Here is an 18,962-nt window from a genome sequence, read left to right as displayed (position 1 = left end):
TTATTTTCAATTTAAACAGCAGATAGATATTATGTGCAGAAATGCAGTCATAATAAAACCATCTTCTAAACTTTTGAGAACACCCCTTCAAAACCGTCAGCATTATACATATTATACACTAAAATATCAGATTCTGAATTCATTTTTTAAGATGGAGAACAAAATAAACCAAGACTGCCCCCTACTGACTACAGGAGCATGGTTCATGCTATTCAAATGACTACAAATACTATAAGGCTTTATTAGCACATCACAGACTTGATTGCAATAGCTTTTTCAAACATTAGCCACTAATGATTCAATGATTACAGAATTCTGCATTAATTATTAAAATTTTACACCTAGAAACAAATAGAAAGAAATGCTTTTCTTTTTCAACAGTACTTTTATTTATTTATTTTAAAGCGGATGATTATTTTTTCTTCTGTGTTCAGAGTCTTGATTCACTTCCTGCAGGTGTCCTGTTATTCTTGCGGGAGAACTCATATCTTAATGCAGGAAGATATTTGCCAGAAAACATCTGTCAGAGAAGGATATTGAATATTGAAACTATAGTTAGACTGCTATTTTAGATTAGAGAAGGATGTAACTCACAAAAAGGTGCAGGATGTCTGAAGACATACGAAATGCAGTTCAGCATTAGTTATGCAATTACAGCAATGGCACAATTACACAGTAGTTTTATGCACATTTACAAATGTAAAGCGTTCATACCCTTTGGAACATTAAGCAACAGAAAAAAAAATAGAGCAATGGGCCAGAGTCTGTTCTCACTTATGCTGGCATAAATCCACAATAATGCCAGTCAAGTAACTCGAGTTAAACTATTTGCACTTGAAAAATGGAACAGACTTTGAATACAATGCTTGGTGTGCCCTATACTCATCCCTATCCTTACTTCTATCATCTTAGCTCCCAGAAGCCCTAGTCAGAAAACAGGATACCACTGCACAAACACAGAACAGAAAGCTCTTCTAAGCTCAAATGCAGGGAACGTGGAAAAGCCAACCTTATGAAATTCTCCATCTTGGTAACACTGGCTGGAAAGTTTTACATCCCTGACAGTATAAAACTAGTGCACTTACCACATAGCTAATGCTTTCTGCTTAGACACTGCTTTACTCAGCCAATTTCATGCCATTGCATACAAGAATGATTTCCAGCAGTGATAATGTCAACCATTTAAGTAGCAAATGCCCAAGCTTTGAGCTAGGTTAATTTAATCACAAACTACTTTTGGCTTTTTATAAAGCATTCCCCTATTCCACATCTCCTTTTAAACCAAAAAAAATCACCAACATAACAGTGACAAGTTTCCAGATGTGCTGTACACTTCCAGTGCTCCCCTAAAATGAAGCGGGTTTTATGCAAGAATAAGTCTACTCATTTATTCTTTTTAAGCAGTGGTTCTCAACCATTTTAGACTCGAGGCACCCCTCAGAACATGCCAGCTTTTAAAGTCCACATACTTGTCCACTTGAACTTCTGTATGATGATACTTGATGCATCTGTTCTGTAAGTTTGAGCCAAGCTTTTAAATTTGTTTTTTCTTTTATAGTTTCCCCTCATTCCCTCTTTTTGTAATATCAATTAGTAAACACATGTTTGCAGAAGAGCCCATCATCAAGTTTAAATAATATAATTTTAAAAGGAACTGCTCATTAAGGAAAGGTAAACACAGAGGATGTCTGGTTCCCATAATGTGTGGGAAGTGGACTTTCAAGAGAAGTCTAATAAGTAACATTTTCCTTTAGTCACTGGTCAGTATTTCTCACAGCAATCGACTCAAATGAAAGTAGATCATATACAATTAACATGAGCAATTTCAGAAAGTGACACAGACAACTGAAGATCTGACGTTTGTTTCAAAAAGCCACCTTTTCCAATCAGACGTGCATGTACACGCAGAGAGCTCAGTGCCATATGGGTATTCACTGCAAAGCATGGGAAAAAGAAAAGAAAGAATGGAATGAGGCTCGATCAAGGTAGGTATTTCAGGGAAGGCCAAAGAATCCCTTGCTTTTTCCAATGCAGCAGAAAGAGTTGGTTTCCATTTCTACCTGGAACTGATTACATTCATGCTATAATAATTCACAGAAGCATACAATGCAGTCAGCAGAGCTGCCTCCCAAATTGGCTCCTACCACTGAGGGCAAACCAGCTCTAGCCCATCCTTAAGAGAACATTTTGGAGAACAATGAAGGAGGTCTGGGGAGAGGAAAAAGCATGGAAATAGTTTCTCTATTGCTTAAATTATCAGATGAAGGTGTGTGTAACCTATGTATTATTTCTTGTTATTTTTACTGGGTGAAGAGCAATTAACTATTACTGTTAATTACACTGTTCTACAAGTAACACCATGTGTCCTAGAGTTTTTGCATAGGTGCTTTTTAATTTTTTTTAAAAAAATCAAAACAAGTAAGCCAAAAAGACAAAAGTTTAACACAAGCCTCTCAACCCAATATTTGAGGGCCAGATCATGAGTCTATTTGAAGACAGAATGCTTTAAGGCACAAGGAAGTGTCAAAGCCTTAGTTTTTGTGAATGACTAGTGGTTTTAGCTGTGCAAATTGAGACATTTTTTAAAGACTTGACTTTTCTGAAAGTGCTGAAGTCACATTTTGAAAATCAAGGCCCTCTAAAAAGTCTCTAGTGGGGCACCCAAAAATCAATGCAGCCAAAAAAAACCCTATGTAATCAAAACTCATTTCAGGATTCAGGTCTTAAATCTTGTGCAATCAAGGAATCAAGTAGTTCCCATAAGAAATGAGGAGTTACTTTTAGGAAAGAAACAACTAATTTGTTCAGAAAGAAGAACGGAACACAAGTTGCTGTAAGTACAGAAGTCTTTACTGATCACATTTCATCTATGTAGCTCTTCAGCTGATGGCAAGCAAGCCCTTCTGTAACTCTGTGAATTTCAAATGCTACACTGGGAAGAGGACAAATGAAAAATTACAGTATAGAAATTCTTTTTTTTTGCTTTTTGCAGACTGACTTTTCTTCCATGGTCATGTAAATTCCCCTTGAATATAACCCTAAAGCCATGAGAGTTTTAAAGTTCTTTATTAAATGTTTAATGTTCTTAATTTACGCCATTCCTAGCAAAAGGAAAATGGGACAGGAAAGCAAGTCTTAGTTGAGGGGGCTAAATCTAACTGATTGCAAATTTTGTTTTTCTGCTCCTGTCTCAACTATGACTGCTTCAGGCCTGTCCTAAGGAAATCTAGCATTGTGCTAATACTTTAAAAGGGATCATCACCAGGGATCCGGATATTCTGTTTCCCATGTAAAAACATGGAAAATCTGGATTTTCCCCACAGAAGTGGGAAACCATGGGTTTCCCCTTGCAGGCTGGTACAGTTCCAGCCTTTAAGGGGCTGCTCAGGGCTGGGGGAGCAGGGGAGGACGACTGGAGGTAGGGGGTGCTGCATGTGTGTGCACATGCACACACATGTCCAGAAATACAGCCAGGCTGAATGGCAGGAGCAGCCCCTGTAGCTGGATAAAAATAAGTCTATGGGATGGGTGGAGGTTGGAGGGCCAGGACTCGGGAACCATCCAGGCATTCTATTAGTGATGTGTCGGATGGGCATGGGGGGGGAACCTGCACAAACAGTGAAGCGTGGGGCTACAGCCCGGCTGGATTGGCACCAAGCATGAGCCACCTCCGCAGCCCAGTGGGCAGGACCTTGCATGGGAGGGCAGAGCACAGCAAGGAGGTTCAGTGCTGTCGCCACCACCACCACAAGCTATGCGGCAGCCACACTGCCAAAGTGAGATGCTCCCTGCCCGGCCGGCAACTCTATGCTGCTGCCACCACCTCTGCTGCAGCCAGGTGGGCGGGGGGGCCTCACCACGGCAGCTCAGCTGGTATGGGGTCCTGGCAGCAGCAGCACTGAGTCTCTCCACTCCACTCCACTCCGCCATTGTGCACCAGGTCCTACCCGCTGAGCTGCAAAGGCTCCCAGGAGGAAGGCAGCAGGGTGGGGAGCCCACATCTTCCCTCCAGCCAGATTGTGGGGTAGGCTGGGTGTTTGCACTCTTCCCTCTGCTCTGGCAACAGCAGCTACCACCTCCCATGTCCAGCAGCCCAGGCTCAGGCACTGCTAGCTGACTGCAGCTGGTGCCTGCGGAGCAGGAAGCAGGGAGCGGGCAAGATGCAGCTGCCTTGTCCCATAGCCCTGGGGAACCCCTCTGGCAGGGCTGCGGGGCAGGGCTGCAGGTCAGGAGTAAGGGGGAACTGCAAAGATGGGGGCTGTGGGTCAGGAGTGAGAGGCACCGGCAGGGCTGGGAGAGGCAGGGGACTGTGGGTGAGGAGTGAGAGATTTTGGGGTTCTTAAATCAGAGAATTCTGGATTTTTATCAGAAAAAAACAGGATCTCTTATCACATACCACTCAAGCGCCAAAGAAACCTCATGCTTACAGATATTTCCTTCCCCTCATAGAGGGAAAGTTAATTCAAACCATTATCTATTAGGAGGAGGAAATGTACCAGAAAGAGGCAACCACTTAAGCTTCCTTCATTAAAGTCCCACAAAAATCCAAAAAAAAGGGCAAGAAAAAGGTAGCTTGTTCATGTGCAACCCACAAGCAGGGGAATTTTGCACCTTAAAGAAAGACCTTAAGTACTCAGGGTATTACAATATGTTACAGGCACGCAAGAGCAATTTCCAAGAAAAAGGAATATGTGTAGGTCGAGTTTCTCCCAAAACTTGGCAGAAAATTTGAGCAATATAGAAAATCCACACAAATTACTGTTTCTGGGACATAAGCCAAAGACACTGGTACATACCTTTGCTTTGGCTACGTCTGTGACCTTAACTGATGTTAAGGATATGCCACATGTTTCACACAAGTACTAGTTAAATGATACATCCTTCAGGGTACACAAGGAAACCAAGCAATGGGATCTGCTCAAGTACTCCAAATCCTGGATTTACAAGACTCTAAAATTCTCTATATTAAATCCTGAAACAGATATTTGATTTTTTATGGTATGTCAAATAGGATACTTGCTCTGCTGCCACAAGGAAGCTAGACCTAGAAGCATGTAGTGTATGCAAAACACAAAAAGTAAACTATCCCCCACTTCCTTATTCTATGAAATCGCAGCAGAAAATACCTTCCCTGAAGAAGGTGCCTGATAAAGAGGGGGGAAAAGATTTACCTTTAGTAAATAAAGAGAACTCTGGTCCTTGGAAGAGTAGAAAATGTATCTGGCATCTTCCGAACCTTTGCATAATTAATAAATCCTCTGAGAAACAGCAGAAAGCCTAAAAGGAAAAAATGTTTTTGTTCAATTAAACTAAATCTATGCAATTTCCAAAATTACTGCAACTATTATTACTAATACTGCTAGAAAAATGTAATTTTAAAAACTTCAAAGCATCCAGAAGTCAGCTAAAGAAATTTTAACTCTTGATCAGGACATTTTTTTTTATAATCAAGTCAATCTAGAAAAGATAATTCCATGGGAGAATAATATTTTTTATGAAACTGAGTTATGTATTTTGAAAGTTTTTAATTATGCCACTAAATATTTGGTACCAGCTGAAAAATGTACAAAACAAGCAGAAACATATTTCATATTTTAATATATGTTTAAAGTTCTACAAATGAAAAGTGCTATATAAGAAGTATCTACTATGTTTTGGCTTCAGAATTATGCTGTATGAATTACCTTGAAAATAGGGGTGTTGGATTAAAATATTATAATCAGAAACCCTGCTACTGAGCAATTTGCCAAGGAGAAATGTCCAGGAGGATCCAGGGCCAGATCCCAGAGCCTCATAGATTGTAGGGGACTGAGGAAGGGAAGGACCAAGGTCAATTAAAGAACTATCACAAGATGACAGCCCTCAAAAAGGCCAATTCTAGGGTATACTTTCAGTACAGACAGAGAAGTACTAGTATATTTGCACAAGGCACTGTACAGTGGTTTCTGTACAAGGCACTGTTTTTTCTTACTTTCTTCCTATGGCAATGCAGTATTTTGAAGTTTTAAAATCAAGTGGTTTGAGGCTGTGGTATGTGAGAGGGGCTAAGTGGACATACTGTCAGCCTCTTGGCAAACAAAGACAATCATACAATAAATGTTTATTAAGGACTCCACTCAATGGCCTGAGAAACCCCTACCAGCCCCTAGGTTCCTAATAAAGAGGCACTATGTGTTTCTGCTAAAAATGGTGACATAGAATTTTCAACTTTATCCATCTTTCAGAAAAGAACCATAGAGTTTTGTACCCAAATTACTTTAAAGTCAGATTACTGTTATGTGAAAGAAAGATTACACAGTATTATTTATTTGTTCAACAGGAAATGCCACTACGTTTTTTATATGTTTTAATGACTTCCCATGTCATTAGAATTAACTTTTTTTCTGCTTCTGTTCAGGAAGAGTTAGTCTAGTGATATTTCTAAAGTTCTTGAGACCATCTGATGAAAACACGTGGTTCTAAGTAATATCGCTTTACCTCCTTTGCATGCAACAAATGACATTTCCACTAGATGGCAACACATGCACCCCAAGAATTCAGGAAAATGTGTCTTGGGTAAACATTTTAAAAGCCAAGAAAAATCAGCTGCTAAATAGCTGGGCAAAAAGGTGCAGCAGAATTGTGCTGCACACATATGGGGGTTCTTTGGGTGGTCTCTTGAGACACTGGGAGGCTAAGATGGTCATTTGTAGAAGTTTAACAGGCAGTCCTCAACTTACACTGTTTTGAGTTGCAACATTTCGCACTTGCAACATTTATAAATTGACACCCTGTTTCAATTTTAGGACCTCAGTTTTGACTTTACAACACTTAATCCAATGCAACACCATGCTAGCGAACAAGTTCGCTGCGTCACTCATCTCCCTGGAGAACATCTGTCCAAACTTCCTTGGACACTTTTTTAAGAAAGCAGACATGACTCCAGAAACACCTGCAGCCAAGACTCCTGAGAAGACTCCAGCCAAGAACCCGTCAAATAGTCCAACCAAGAGCCTTTCAAAAAGTCCAGCAAAGTCACCTCAAAGAAGTCCTTCCAAATCAATATGATTGCTATTTACAATATAAATACATTAATGTAGCTCTATTACTCATCTATAATTGATCGCATACAAAATTCTGGGGTATTTTTAGTGAAAACAGAGTATTGGGCCTTGGTTCAGGAACCAATCCCCCATTTATAACATTGTTTCTTCTGAGAAAATTGGTTCTGAGTTACAATGCTTTGACTTAAGAAGCTGTTTTCAGGAACCAATTGTGTCGTAAATCTGATAACTGCCTATATTATCATTTTATCCCATCATGTAAGTATAGGGAGAGAGTAGCCACAGAGTTAAAGAACAAAACTGCTCAGTGTGTTACACCTCTAGAGGCTTGTTTAAAAAGAAGGGTTACAGCTGGACACTTTGAAATAGATTTCTGATTGATACGCAGATGACAGATATTTCAGTGCTGCAAAGTTTGTCATCTTTAGAGGGTTAATGCATCTAAAAGGTCCTCCCCCACAGGTCCTTATGATGGTCCCAAGACTATGACTCCAAATGTGATTGGTTCAATAACCTATATTTCTTGCTTTTAAGTCACTTATAAGAGTTTCTCCTGTAAGTTGTAGTACAGACTGACATCTGGCAGCTGTTAGATCAATTCCAGGCAGTTCTGCTGATCTTTAATACTTTTTTTACTTTGTAGAGGTATTCTTTCCCATACTTACCTTCTTGAAGGCAGCAGAAGAATGTAGATGTTCACATGCACCAACCTAGAAGATTTGCACTACCAGAATGAAATTAGTTATAAAAGGTAACTTTTTGATTTCATTCCGCTAGGCATTTAACAACCAGGAAAGTAATATCACATTTTGCTTAAATGTAGAACATTGTAAGAACTTACCTAGCACAAGGAAAACCCACCAAAGCCAGTACTGACCATCAAAGTAACCAGGGAAATAGGTGGAGAACTACAAAAGGAAAAAAAATTAAAAGTACTTGATGCTTTCTGGGTCAATCCTAGTTCTACTGATATCTGTGGGTACCTAGATCATGGCCTTTATGGAGAAGAATAAGTGGGATTTGTAAGGTTTGCCTCAGAAATGGGATGTAAACACTGTTCCAGGAATGAGCTGAAGTGAAGCGTTTTCATTTTACAGCCCTTCCCCACAAATGCCACATCCAAAGGTACAACTGGATGCCTGAATGTCGTGGGTGGCAGCACTATAGCTGCTTCTATTTTTGCACCTCCTGCACGCCCCTCAGAGTCAACATCTGGCCCTGGTGCCCCAATCACCCCTCCCCCTTTATTACGCTCATGGCCAAACCAACTGCTCTGACAATGGAGAAGCAAGCAGATCTCTGGCACCTATCTCCACCAATCCTAAAACAAGCTTATAAGGGATGACAGTACTGAACAACTGAGCTTTCCACTCTTTTGCTGATTATCAGCCTCTGCAAATTTTGCAAACAATATACAAAACCAATGAGGCTGAAGTAAGGCCATGAAGTAAAGTAAAAAGAATATTCAGACAGGAAGATCTCCAACTGGGAAAACTGTTTCCTATTAAATAAGACATGCCCTTGGCACTGACTTTATTATAGCATCAAATTTCATTATTTTGTCAGTAGTAAATTTAATTTGATCTTTTTCCATTTTTTTGAAGTTTGTATCATGCAAATGATAAACTCAGTATTAATCAAATCCCCAGTTAAGGCTGACTGTCCTTATCATTTCCTTTTCATATTCCAGTAAATAGCATATAGGACCACTGTTACAAAGATGCCTGAAAAATTTAAGTGTTGTACAATGGCACAAGTTAATTAAATACCCTGTTGGCAATACCTCACTCCTAGCACAAGCAGATTAAGGATGAAGTGACAGCCTTACACTGAACCCTTTTGCTTCTACTGATGTGCTGGTAAGTCTTTAATTTATTTGGGTTTTATAGAATAGGCTCCTTTTGCATGTCTATGTGCCATTTTTCCCAACACATCAGCATCTCACAGGCTCCACACAAGAAGTATTTGCCACGGCAAAAATGGGTTTTACACGTTCAGAAAAAATACAGGATTAGCATTACATATTTCTTTTAGCCTATACTTCTCTTCTGTGAGAAGCAATGATTTATGTGTGTGAAAGCTTTAACTGGACCAGATGCCTGGTTTGGATACTAACAGACAAGCTTTCAAATGCAATTCATTCTTCTTCAGGAACCTGAAGCTTATCTAAGTCTATTCCAACAAGGCAATTGGTCCAATAAAAGATATCACACACCAAAATCCTTGGCTCTCACATTTCCTGGACCATCACATCTACATCATTCCAGCACTGTGTGCAACTTCCTTGGCTATGTTATTTTCAAGATTATTTTCTCACTACAAAAAAGTAGAGGGTCACACACTTTATTACTTATGTATGTTGAGTTATAGGACCAGCTGAGTCCCCAGTACCAGCTGGCCCACACAACCAGGTCTCTTTTTTCAACCGCACTTCACAGCTTGGTTTACATGGGCAAAGAAACATGCATTCCTCTAGTAAACTGCTGTGTATGAAATATGGAAAGAGCAGCAGAGGGCATCAGAGAGCTCATTCTGTCTGTAGCAAGAAATGGTTGTTCAGTGGGCCTGACGAGAGTCAGGCCTTCTTGATTTTCCAATTTTCCTGAAATGAATAGGGCTCTATCTATTGATGCCTAGAACACTGCTTACTGTAGTCATATTTTGCACAAGCTATTTTTTTCTAATGGGAGAAGGATGTGTTTACAAGGTTGGGAACTGTCAGTAACATATCTGTGATAAATGAGGATGATCTACCAACAAGGTTAATCCTAGTATCTGACTGAATAACAGGACAGTGCCACAACACAAGCATGAACTGTAACAAGTGCCACACTGGGAAGCTCTAGCTCCCCTTCTCATGGCAGACTCCTATTGGTTCTATAGCAGGATGTTTATGGTTTGGGATAAGGCCAACACAAATAAGCAAAAAGGTGGACAGAGGCCCTGAGGAAGGTGATACATCGTGCATACAGTAGCCCCCAAACCTTAGGTAGGAAGCAAGAGGCTGCTGCTGCTCACACAATCTACTGGCTGCTGGGGGAAAGGAGAGGTGGTCACAGACACATGCCCTCCCCCACACCCCAAGGGTTGGGCTAGGACATAATGCAATCATTCCTCAACCCCTGCTTCACACCTAGCACAAAACCCAATCACTCCGGCTTTACAAAGGATGGAAAAATTTTGCCCTTAATGAATAAGCCACCTCATTGTGAATGGAGATGAGCCATTATTAAGTAATGTACCAATACACTAAGTACTTAGGTACATGCCTGAACATTTTTTTCCACTGTCTAACTTACCCTGACAATAAGGATCCACTTAATGAGAGAGAGACCAAACCCTGAAATGGCTCCATATCGTCCTGCAGCTGAAGTGGTCAAACAGAAAGACAAGAAAAAGCCAATCCAGTTGAAGAGGAATGCCACTGAAAAAGCAAAAGGTAAAACCATGGTCAAAGTCTTTTTATATTTTAGGTTAATACCCATAAAATAAATTCTTATTCCTTTAAAAAGCTGCTAACATTGAACTCTAGTCCCAAGTGCATAGCATTTCTCCAAACAATGTGTTGCACAATAATGAAGAGTTGGTTCTCTCTCTCTCTCTCCCTCCCTCTCTGTCCTCCCTGCCCCCATCAGGAATTCTTCACAAATCTTTAACCGCAGATTTAATAGCTGATCTCCATACATTCTCTTCCCTCAGTCCCCCATTTTCCCCTTTAAACTTAGCTTAAGTTCCTTCTAGAGTAAGACAGTTTTGCTATTTTATATTTTTTAAATTTTAGAAGGAGCTAGTTTGTTTAATGTTAACCCACTGCTGGCTAAATTCTAAATTTGTAGTATTTCAAACTGAAAGCAAGGGTTCATTTTATATATATATCTCTTTAAATAAGGCAAGCCCATATATAACCTCAGCAATAAATACATAAATAAATAATTGATTTTAGTTAAAGGCAGGCAGGGTCTTTGGAGCTCTTTCAATAGCTTGCTCAGCAGCATAAGTGGGTGAACAGCAGGAGGAATCCTGGTCATTAAATCAGATAGGGTTAGGAATGATGCCTTCCACAGCTACTTACAGGGGAGGAGAAAAACCAAAATTTAGCAGCCACATGGTGCAGTACAGAGCAAAAATGCTTGGCCAGCATCCCTCTTTCACTGTTATGGTTCTGTAGCTAAAATTTTCAGCTTGTATTAAAATGGTTATACACGACAAAGGCTGGTATGATAAAGATGATAATGAAAAATGAAGAGATATGCCTCTACCTCGTAAAGATGAACAGCTCCTCACAATATATCAATAGGTTTAATAAGCAAAAGAAAATCAAGTTCAAAGAGAAAAAGAAAAGAAGGAAAGCTTGGATTTGTAATGAAACCCTGGACGAACCTGGAGAGAGTTTAATGTGCCTGATTTCTCTCCTGGGAGGATGAGAAATCCTTCACATCCCTTCCCCCATCCCAGAAAAAGAGCATATCTAGTTTTTCCTGTAGCTATGAAAATGGAAATGTTAACATATTTTTGCTACACAGGACCTTTCATTGAGAATATGGCCAAGACTGCACAGGTACTTACTGAAGAAAGTTAACATGAAAATTCCATCATTTCCTATCCTCAGCTGATCAGTATCATCAAAATCATCCCGTGCCACAAAGTCATCCTCCTACAATGAAATTGAGAAAGGGGTGAGGGGAAGTCAAGTTTAATTTGATCTACGTCACACAACAAGCCTGAGCTTAGGAGCTTACACAGGCTTCACAGCAAATGGTCATGAAATAGAGTTCTCAAACAGTAATGTGCCTTGTACAGTGCAAGGGCACAAAACGCTAACTTCCCATTTAAGAATTCCCTAGGCACAATGACATTTCTGCATCTTTAAGACATCAGGTACATGGGAGAGGCAATTTCCAAAAGTAATACAGGACATGACATATTGACTTGTCAGGCTTGAGACTTTTGCAGATAGCCAAAACAAAGACACTTCCAATATCAACTATAAACCTCCCTTCCTGATCTAATATTTTCCCTCAAGGCTTAGATCAGGGGTCAGCAACCCCGGGCACATGTGCCAAGCATGGCGCACAAGGCCATTTTGCTCAGCATACCACTGCCAGCCCGGGCTCTAAGCAGCTGCTGCCAGCCACAGAGCCCAGGCTGCTCCCTGGGAGGCTGCAAGCCCTGCTGCAAGCAGACTGGGCTCCGTGTGCCAGATGCAACTACGAGGCTGCAAGCAGCTGCTCCGGGCTCCGGCATGTTGGCACGCCAGCACCTTCTAAGGTAAACATTGTGTTTTTTTCGGCACTCCGGCCAAAAAAATGTTGCCTACCCCGGGCTTAGATAATCTCAGTGAAAACTGGAAGAAGAGAAAAAAAAAATGGCAGATACTAGACATCTGATGCTGGTAATTTATTAACAAAGGCTAACTGGGGTAGAGAAGCATTGGGGACAACAACAAAGGAGGAAGAAGAAATCTATCCTGTCAGACAGTGGGTTTTATTATCCTCAGACCAGAAGGGCTGACCTCCAAAAAGATCAGTAAATGGTAGGAATGAGGAGTTAACTAACCCGAGAGGGGGCAAAAAGTTGGACTATGACCTCTTACTTTTCAAGTTTTGTCCTTATGTGGTTGCGGGAGAAAAAACATGGCTGACAGATTTACAAAGTGAGCCTTGACCTCTAAGACTCTGCCAACTCAGCTCTACTCCCCGTGTTATAACAACACTAGCACCTGAGCTCCAGGAACTCCCTTAAAAGTTTAGGTGCTTTGAGATCCCTCATGGGAGGTATTATGGAAGTGCAAATTATGATCAAGTCTTAAACAATAAGCCTGCAGGCATGAACATTGCGACTATACCCGAGTCCCACATTAATCCAAATGGCATATATCAGTTTTACTAAAAAATGTTACATCATGCCAGCTGGTCAGATAAAAAACTATTTGAAAAATACCTTGGCCCCTTTTGAGGAAATGCTATGGTGGCACGCACCAAAAAATAAATAAATAAATAAAATCAAGAGTTTTGATTAACAAGGTATTTAGGTTTATTTAGATGCAACAAGTTCTCAGAAAAGACTTTTAGGAACATGCAGGTAAACAAGTCAACTTACTCGTCCAGGAACCAAAGGAATGGTAGCTTCAGCCTTAGTTCTCTCTGCTTCATCATAACTAGGCAGTGTTGTAGCCACATTATAAGAAGGGGGCTTGGGAAAGCCCGACTCATCTTTGTAGTCAAAATATGCTACAGAAAAGAAGAAGAAAAAACCCCCTCACATTAACATAGGATACAACATGCCTCCAACTGCTGATTTGAGGAAAGCCACCACCAGCAAAAATAGCATGTAGAAGACCATACCCTTAAAAATTACCATTTTGTAGTGAAACACTAGTTTAATGTCACATGTATTAGAAACTGAAAAATGCCATCATAAAAGTAGCAAAACAAATGTAAGCAGTATGCTAAGAATTTTAGAGGGTGAAGGGATTTCACTCTAGAGAAAAATCAGCAGGATAGTCCTCTTGAAGCAGGAAGACTGAAAAGAAAGCTGAAACCATGTTAAACACATCCCTGCCACACACATATTCTTGAACTTTTTCTGAGAAAATACAGTGGTTCTTCAACTGGAAAGGAACAATATAGAAAGCACCAATTTAACTGGGTCTACCTACGCTCTCTAAGACAACACAGCTAACACATACATTCCAATAAGAGACATAGAAACTTTTACATTTTCAAACTTCAAATTGTTCCAAGCCCTCTGAAGTCCTTCAAGCTAAAGGCAATCAATTTGTCAGAAAGGGGCCCAGTTTGCTTTCTGAGGGGTGAAAAAGATAGTGGAATAAAGTCAAGTGTGCTATAACTGTGTCCTGTTCTCTCAGACCTGTTGAAGAGTTAGACCATTCAGGGCACCTTTATGGGTATAGCACTGAATATAGTATGTTTTATAGATTCTCTAGGAAGCACCACTCAGAAGCATGGCAGATAGCATTGAATAACCTCTCCCCAGAGTGTGCTGGTTGCTTGCAAGATCTGTGACCCTGGACATCTCCATTTCCATCAAATTAACAATTTCTGCACAGGGAGGAAGAACGCAGACCACCCACTCCTCTGACCTATCTGGCAGACTGCAAAAGGTAGGTCTTTCAGGAAGACAGCTGAATTTGGGGATTACAAAAGCATAGCAAGATTGAAAACCAAATTTGCTCCAGAGACTGCCAGGTTGAGAAGGGACTGCAGAAAGGCTGTATATACATGTCAATGGGTTCCTTTTTGTATTTGCAAGGAGTAACTTCACCGCATAATTACCCTTAGCTAAGGTTTTTTTTAAATGTTTATTCGCTCTCTTGAATTGAGATGGCAACAAAGGGCTACAAGGACAGGGCTGTTATTTCCTTCCAATAGCCTTCAGTTTTCTTGTGAGTTTTTCTGTATTGCTTCTATGCAGCCATTATTATTTGATTTACAAGTTTGATTTGCATTTTCTGCAAAGAAAATGTTGCTGAGAGGAATGAAGATTTTGGTTATCATCAGCACAGAAGCAAACGCTCCTCTGAGAACTATTCATTTTTACTTGGTATGATCATGCAGATGAGAAGGGTACATTATAAGCTGATTTAGTCCATCTTAATCCTCTTTATTACTGAGAAACTATGATAGATGTAATCAGAACTAGAGCCATAATTAATCTAATAATACAATGGAACCATTCAGTAACTTCAGGAAGTGCAAAATATGGGTGCAAATTATGGCACCTTTTTCAAGGTGCTGAAATCTAGAAAGCCATAGATGGTTTGGGACTTTGTTACCTTAGAGATGGCCTTTCTACTTGTTTTCAAACATGACAGCACACAGATCCCTTGATGGGTAGTCAAAGAGAGGCACTCTCAATGGCCTATATTTGAATGTGGAAAACACTCAGAAGGGGGATGAAAAAGGTCTGACAGCTTGAAAGATTATAAATGGAAGTTTCATTTTATCAACTTGATCTGAAAAATATGTTTTTGTTTTCAACTTTTCCAGGGTCTCAATCTGTTTTATTCATTATATGCTCATTATATGCTCAGTTAGCACAGAATATACACAGGATAAGCAAAATCAGGTAAGTATGGCCTTACTCCTAACATGATTCTTGCATTATGTAGAGCAGTAACTGCCATAAAGTTATCTGAGATGAGCTCTTTTCCACATCATCAGTTCCAGCCATTTCCTTTTCCATGACTGCAGACAAAAGGTATTTAAAACACTGTACCATATTCAAGCATTTGTATACTCATTAAAAAACATAATTTAGCATTATAACCAACAAAGGAGCTCTGAGGACAAAAATAGTAAAGATACCTCAGGTAGAAGGAACAAGCCCTGTTCAAATGTCAGATCATTAGAGACAGACCACAACTCCTCACAGCACTCAAATGTTACCCTCCTTCTCTACACTGGGAGCTCTGTGAAATGTAAACTGAGCACCACTTTACGAGGATGACATCAGACAACTGCCACCAAAGTACGTTTTATTCCAAACCACAAGTAACTATGATCTGTTTCGATCCAGTCTCATCCCTCTACTCTTAGTTAAGCAAGGAGAGAGTACCTTCCCATAAAACAAACAAACAAGGGCATAAGAAATAAGAGAATGAATAAAAACACCTATTCCCTAGTTGCTGGCTTTACCTGCATTCTCTGCAGAAATGCTGCTGTAGGGTGGAGGGGCATCATTCACAGCTGGTGCAGTCTCACTAGGCTCCTCCTCATTCTGCAACTGAACAGAAGTAGTATTTACAATTTAACAGGGCTGAAAACACAGACAAGAAAAGTAAATGCACCCCCCTCCCATAAGCATTGATATACCTCATCCAGACATAACAGCACTGGGTGACATTCCAGCTGCTAAATTACACCTGCATGTCCATACAGCTCTTACCAAACTACTGCACAGCATCCTGTAACACCATTTGAAAATGTACGTAACAAACTTTGTTCCAGTTAAAATTAGTCTACATGGTAAGTCCCTTTACACATAGGTTCCACAGCACGGGTGCTTCTGGTTCCCACTTCCTCTGCACCAGCTAGCTGCAAACAGCAGCTGCATCAAAAAGGAGGAAATGGCAGGACAGACTCAACAGAGCACTCCGTGGCTCACTGTGGCTGTACTAAGAAAACTTGTGTTCAGGCAAGTTACCCAAAATAGGCTGCCTGCCTGTCAGTCATGCAGTGGAGGAGGAGCAGCAGCAGCAGCCAGGGGCAAGATTTGTCTACACCTTCTGCTGTGGATTGGTGCTTCCTACATACAGGCCATGTCTACACAAGACACTGACTGCGCAGTAGCTTGTTACTACTGTGCAGTCAGCATTACCTAAAAGCCATGCAGTGACCCTAATGCTTTAGTCCTTATGTATGCAAGTACTAAATGACTGCGTGGTAACAACTATAAAGTCACCATCTCGTGTAGATGCAGCCAGGGAGTATAAGCAGCCACAACGTTTATCTAATGCTCAATGTCTAGCTTGCATTAAGTTCAGATACAAACATATTCTTTGATCAAGCAAGCTGACGACACTGGTTTACAAGCATTCAACACAGAATGTATTAGACCAAACTATATGCATCCATTAGCCATCATCTACTTTGTTCTTCCCACTGACATCACTGAAGCAACACAGAAAATGTGTATTTACATAGAAAACCAATTCCAAAACATTGCTTTGGGACTGAACCACTTGCCTTGATCCACAGCTATTCTTTCCTTCTCTCATCGTAATTAAGTGACAACAACACTCCAAATAGCAATTCCTTTTTTAACATCTTCAACTACCCTCCATACATATTAATGCTAATATCCCTGAAGCTGCCTGTGACATTTTCTTCTTTTTCTCTACTGAGACACTTATGACCTCTTTTCAAGATTCAAGTACTTCCCAAGTATTAAAAAGCCCTTTTTCTTCCCAGCTCAGCCTGCAGAACTAGCAGTTTTATTTCTTTTTTTTTTTTGGTTGGGGTTTCTTTCTTCATTTGCAAATTCTTTACCAGGAAAAATTCAAGTCTCTGCTTTAGATGAAGGTTCAGTTTTATTAAAGAGACATCTGTGTCTTGTGTTCAACATACGGTTTATTTTTGTTAGACTTAAGATCAAAAAATCTAACTGCTTCATGTCCTTCCTGAAGCCAAACCCGAATTATGAAGGACTGAATTTTCAGGTAAGGTACATGTGCAATTGTTGCAAGTATGCACATGTCTAGGTCATTTGGAAAGTCAGGCTGTAAGCAGGCTGGCTGTCTTGCTGGCTGTCTTCTCCAGGTGGGTATCGCTCCCCAAGGAGCATCTCAGCCAGTTCTCCCAAATAAGACACAACAAGCAAACACACAAAACCAAATCCTGCTGCCCTGTCCTGGGCACTAGTAGGAAAGGAGCCCTTCCCAGCACAACAGCCTGGCCTTTCTTTGTATCAAGCTATTTTGCTCACAAAATCTCCTAGGATTTTTTTAAAGCTCCTAGCAGGACAGTCACTGGCTATCCAAATGCCCCCACCTTTCTCACCAAGGCTGACCAATCCCTCTGAAAGAGGCAGACCACCCTGTTACACAGGACTTGGAAGCTTGTTAGAAAATAAATTGAGCTAGGTTTGTTATTATGGTTAAGTGGAAACCTGTTTGACTAATTCAGGTATGCAACTGCCATGTCTGCGCATACAAAACAGGTGAATATGAATGGAAATAGCTAATTAGGCACAATAGTTCTACCAAGGACTTCAAACCTGCATGCTCGATGCGAATTTGTGATCTACGAGCCTTCTAAAACTACTACTGACCGGTTTGACATAGTGGCTTTTAACCTTTTCATTAAGCCTCCAATTTCAGGTCCCCCTCCAACTTTGCCAGATGTCACTTTTGCCACCTACTGAGATTCTCCTTGGTTTAACCACAGGAAAAGGACATGGTAGTTGCAACTCTCAGGTTGCAAAGTCCTGGTCTTACACATGATGGACACGAATAATTTCTCTTAAAAAGAGAAGGCAGTGAAGTAGTCAGGGTCCAAAATTTGACCTCCAGTTTATAAATAAAGGGCTTTTCCCACCTCTCCTGTTCCAGACAGCAAGGAGGAAGGATACAAATTTAGTATCAAATTTAAAACACTTTATCCCAGTAGAATTTAACCCACAACCTCCAGCTGCAAGAAAGTAATCCTATTCCTTCAAAGTATATGCTGAGGCAAGGTGTGCAGGATACCTGACTGATAGCTACAGCTGTGCTAGTCACACAAAGCACAGCTAGATCAATAGGACAGCAGCAGCCAATGCTACTGTAACACTATATGCCTGTTTATTGCAAATCAATGTTTTAAATCAAAGGCAAATCATCTAACTCATCATCTGTGCTCACCAGTACCCAATCTGCACACACAAACTAGATATTTGTGAGCACAAATGTGGGGAAATCCTTTTGACAAGCTGACACCATAAAATTTCCCTGTACACCTACAACGTAGGGGCAAGAATACAAACGTAGTTTCCTAAAGCTATGTCTATTCTTAAAAGTATCTTCCAAGACCATAACGCTGATTAAGGAGATAACATCTTTTTTTAAACCAGCAAAAAACCTACTGCACATACATACCAGGAAAGAAGCATTTTTTCTGGTATTGTCTAATTTATACAGGGGATGTGTATATGCTATACTAACAAAACAACTCCTAACTAGCATTAACGTAGCATCAGACATTTTCTGCATAGATCTGGCTTTCATTATCTGGAACTACCTGCTTGCCTCTTATAAGAGCATAGAGAAGCTTTGTTACTGTCAGACAGTAAATACCTATGCTGCATTTGAGTGAATATGCTGAATTGAATGATTTGGCTTTAACCATGAAATTGATGAAAAACAACTATGTGTAGCTAGAACAGAACAATCATAATACAACTAATAATAAAAGATAAGCA

At 40.3% G+C, this 18,962-nt stretch overlaps 1 protein-coding gene across 2 annotated transcripts in view; it reads right to left on the bottom strand.

The window, feature by feature from the left end:
- Positions 1-365: 365 nt before the first annotated feature.
- Positions 366-18,962, bottom strand: part of NDFIP1 (Nedd4 family interacting protein 1) — a 30,384-nt gene continuing 11,787 nt past the window's right edge. The window contains exons 2-8 of one of the 2 annotated variants that reach the window (XM_090064723.1): positions 15,701-15,782; positions 13,143-13,273; positions 11,610-11,697; positions 10,343-10,467; positions 7,885-7,951; positions 5,172-5,277; positions 366-520 (exon numbers count right to left, since the gene is read on the bottom strand). In XM_090064723.1, the coding sequence (XP_089920849.1) occupies positions 5,174-5,277; positions 7,885-7,951; positions 10,343-10,467; positions 11,610-11,697; positions 13,143-13,273; positions 15,701-15,782 (597 nt within the window). In that variant the 3' untranslated portion in view covers positions 366-520; positions 5,172-5,173. Of the gene's footprint in view, positions 521-5,171; positions 5,278-7,884; positions 7,952-10,342; positions 10,468-11,609; positions 11,698-13,142; positions 13,274-15,700; positions 15,789-18,962 lie in introns of both variants that reach the window. The other variant, XM_090064722.1, reaches the window with a different exon arrangement.

Source organism: Crocodylus siamensis, chromosome 10 (genome assembly GCF_052110815.1).
Source record: "Crocodylus siamensis isolate JL-2025a chromosome 10, ASM5211081v1, whole genome shotgun sequence".
NCBI classification, from domain to species: domain Eukaryota; kingdom Metazoa; phylum Chordata; order Crocodylia; family Crocodylidae; genus Crocodylus; species Crocodylus siamensis.
The sequence above is the reverse complement of the archived record's forward strand: the minus strand, read 5'-3'. Positions and strand labels throughout refer to the sequence as shown.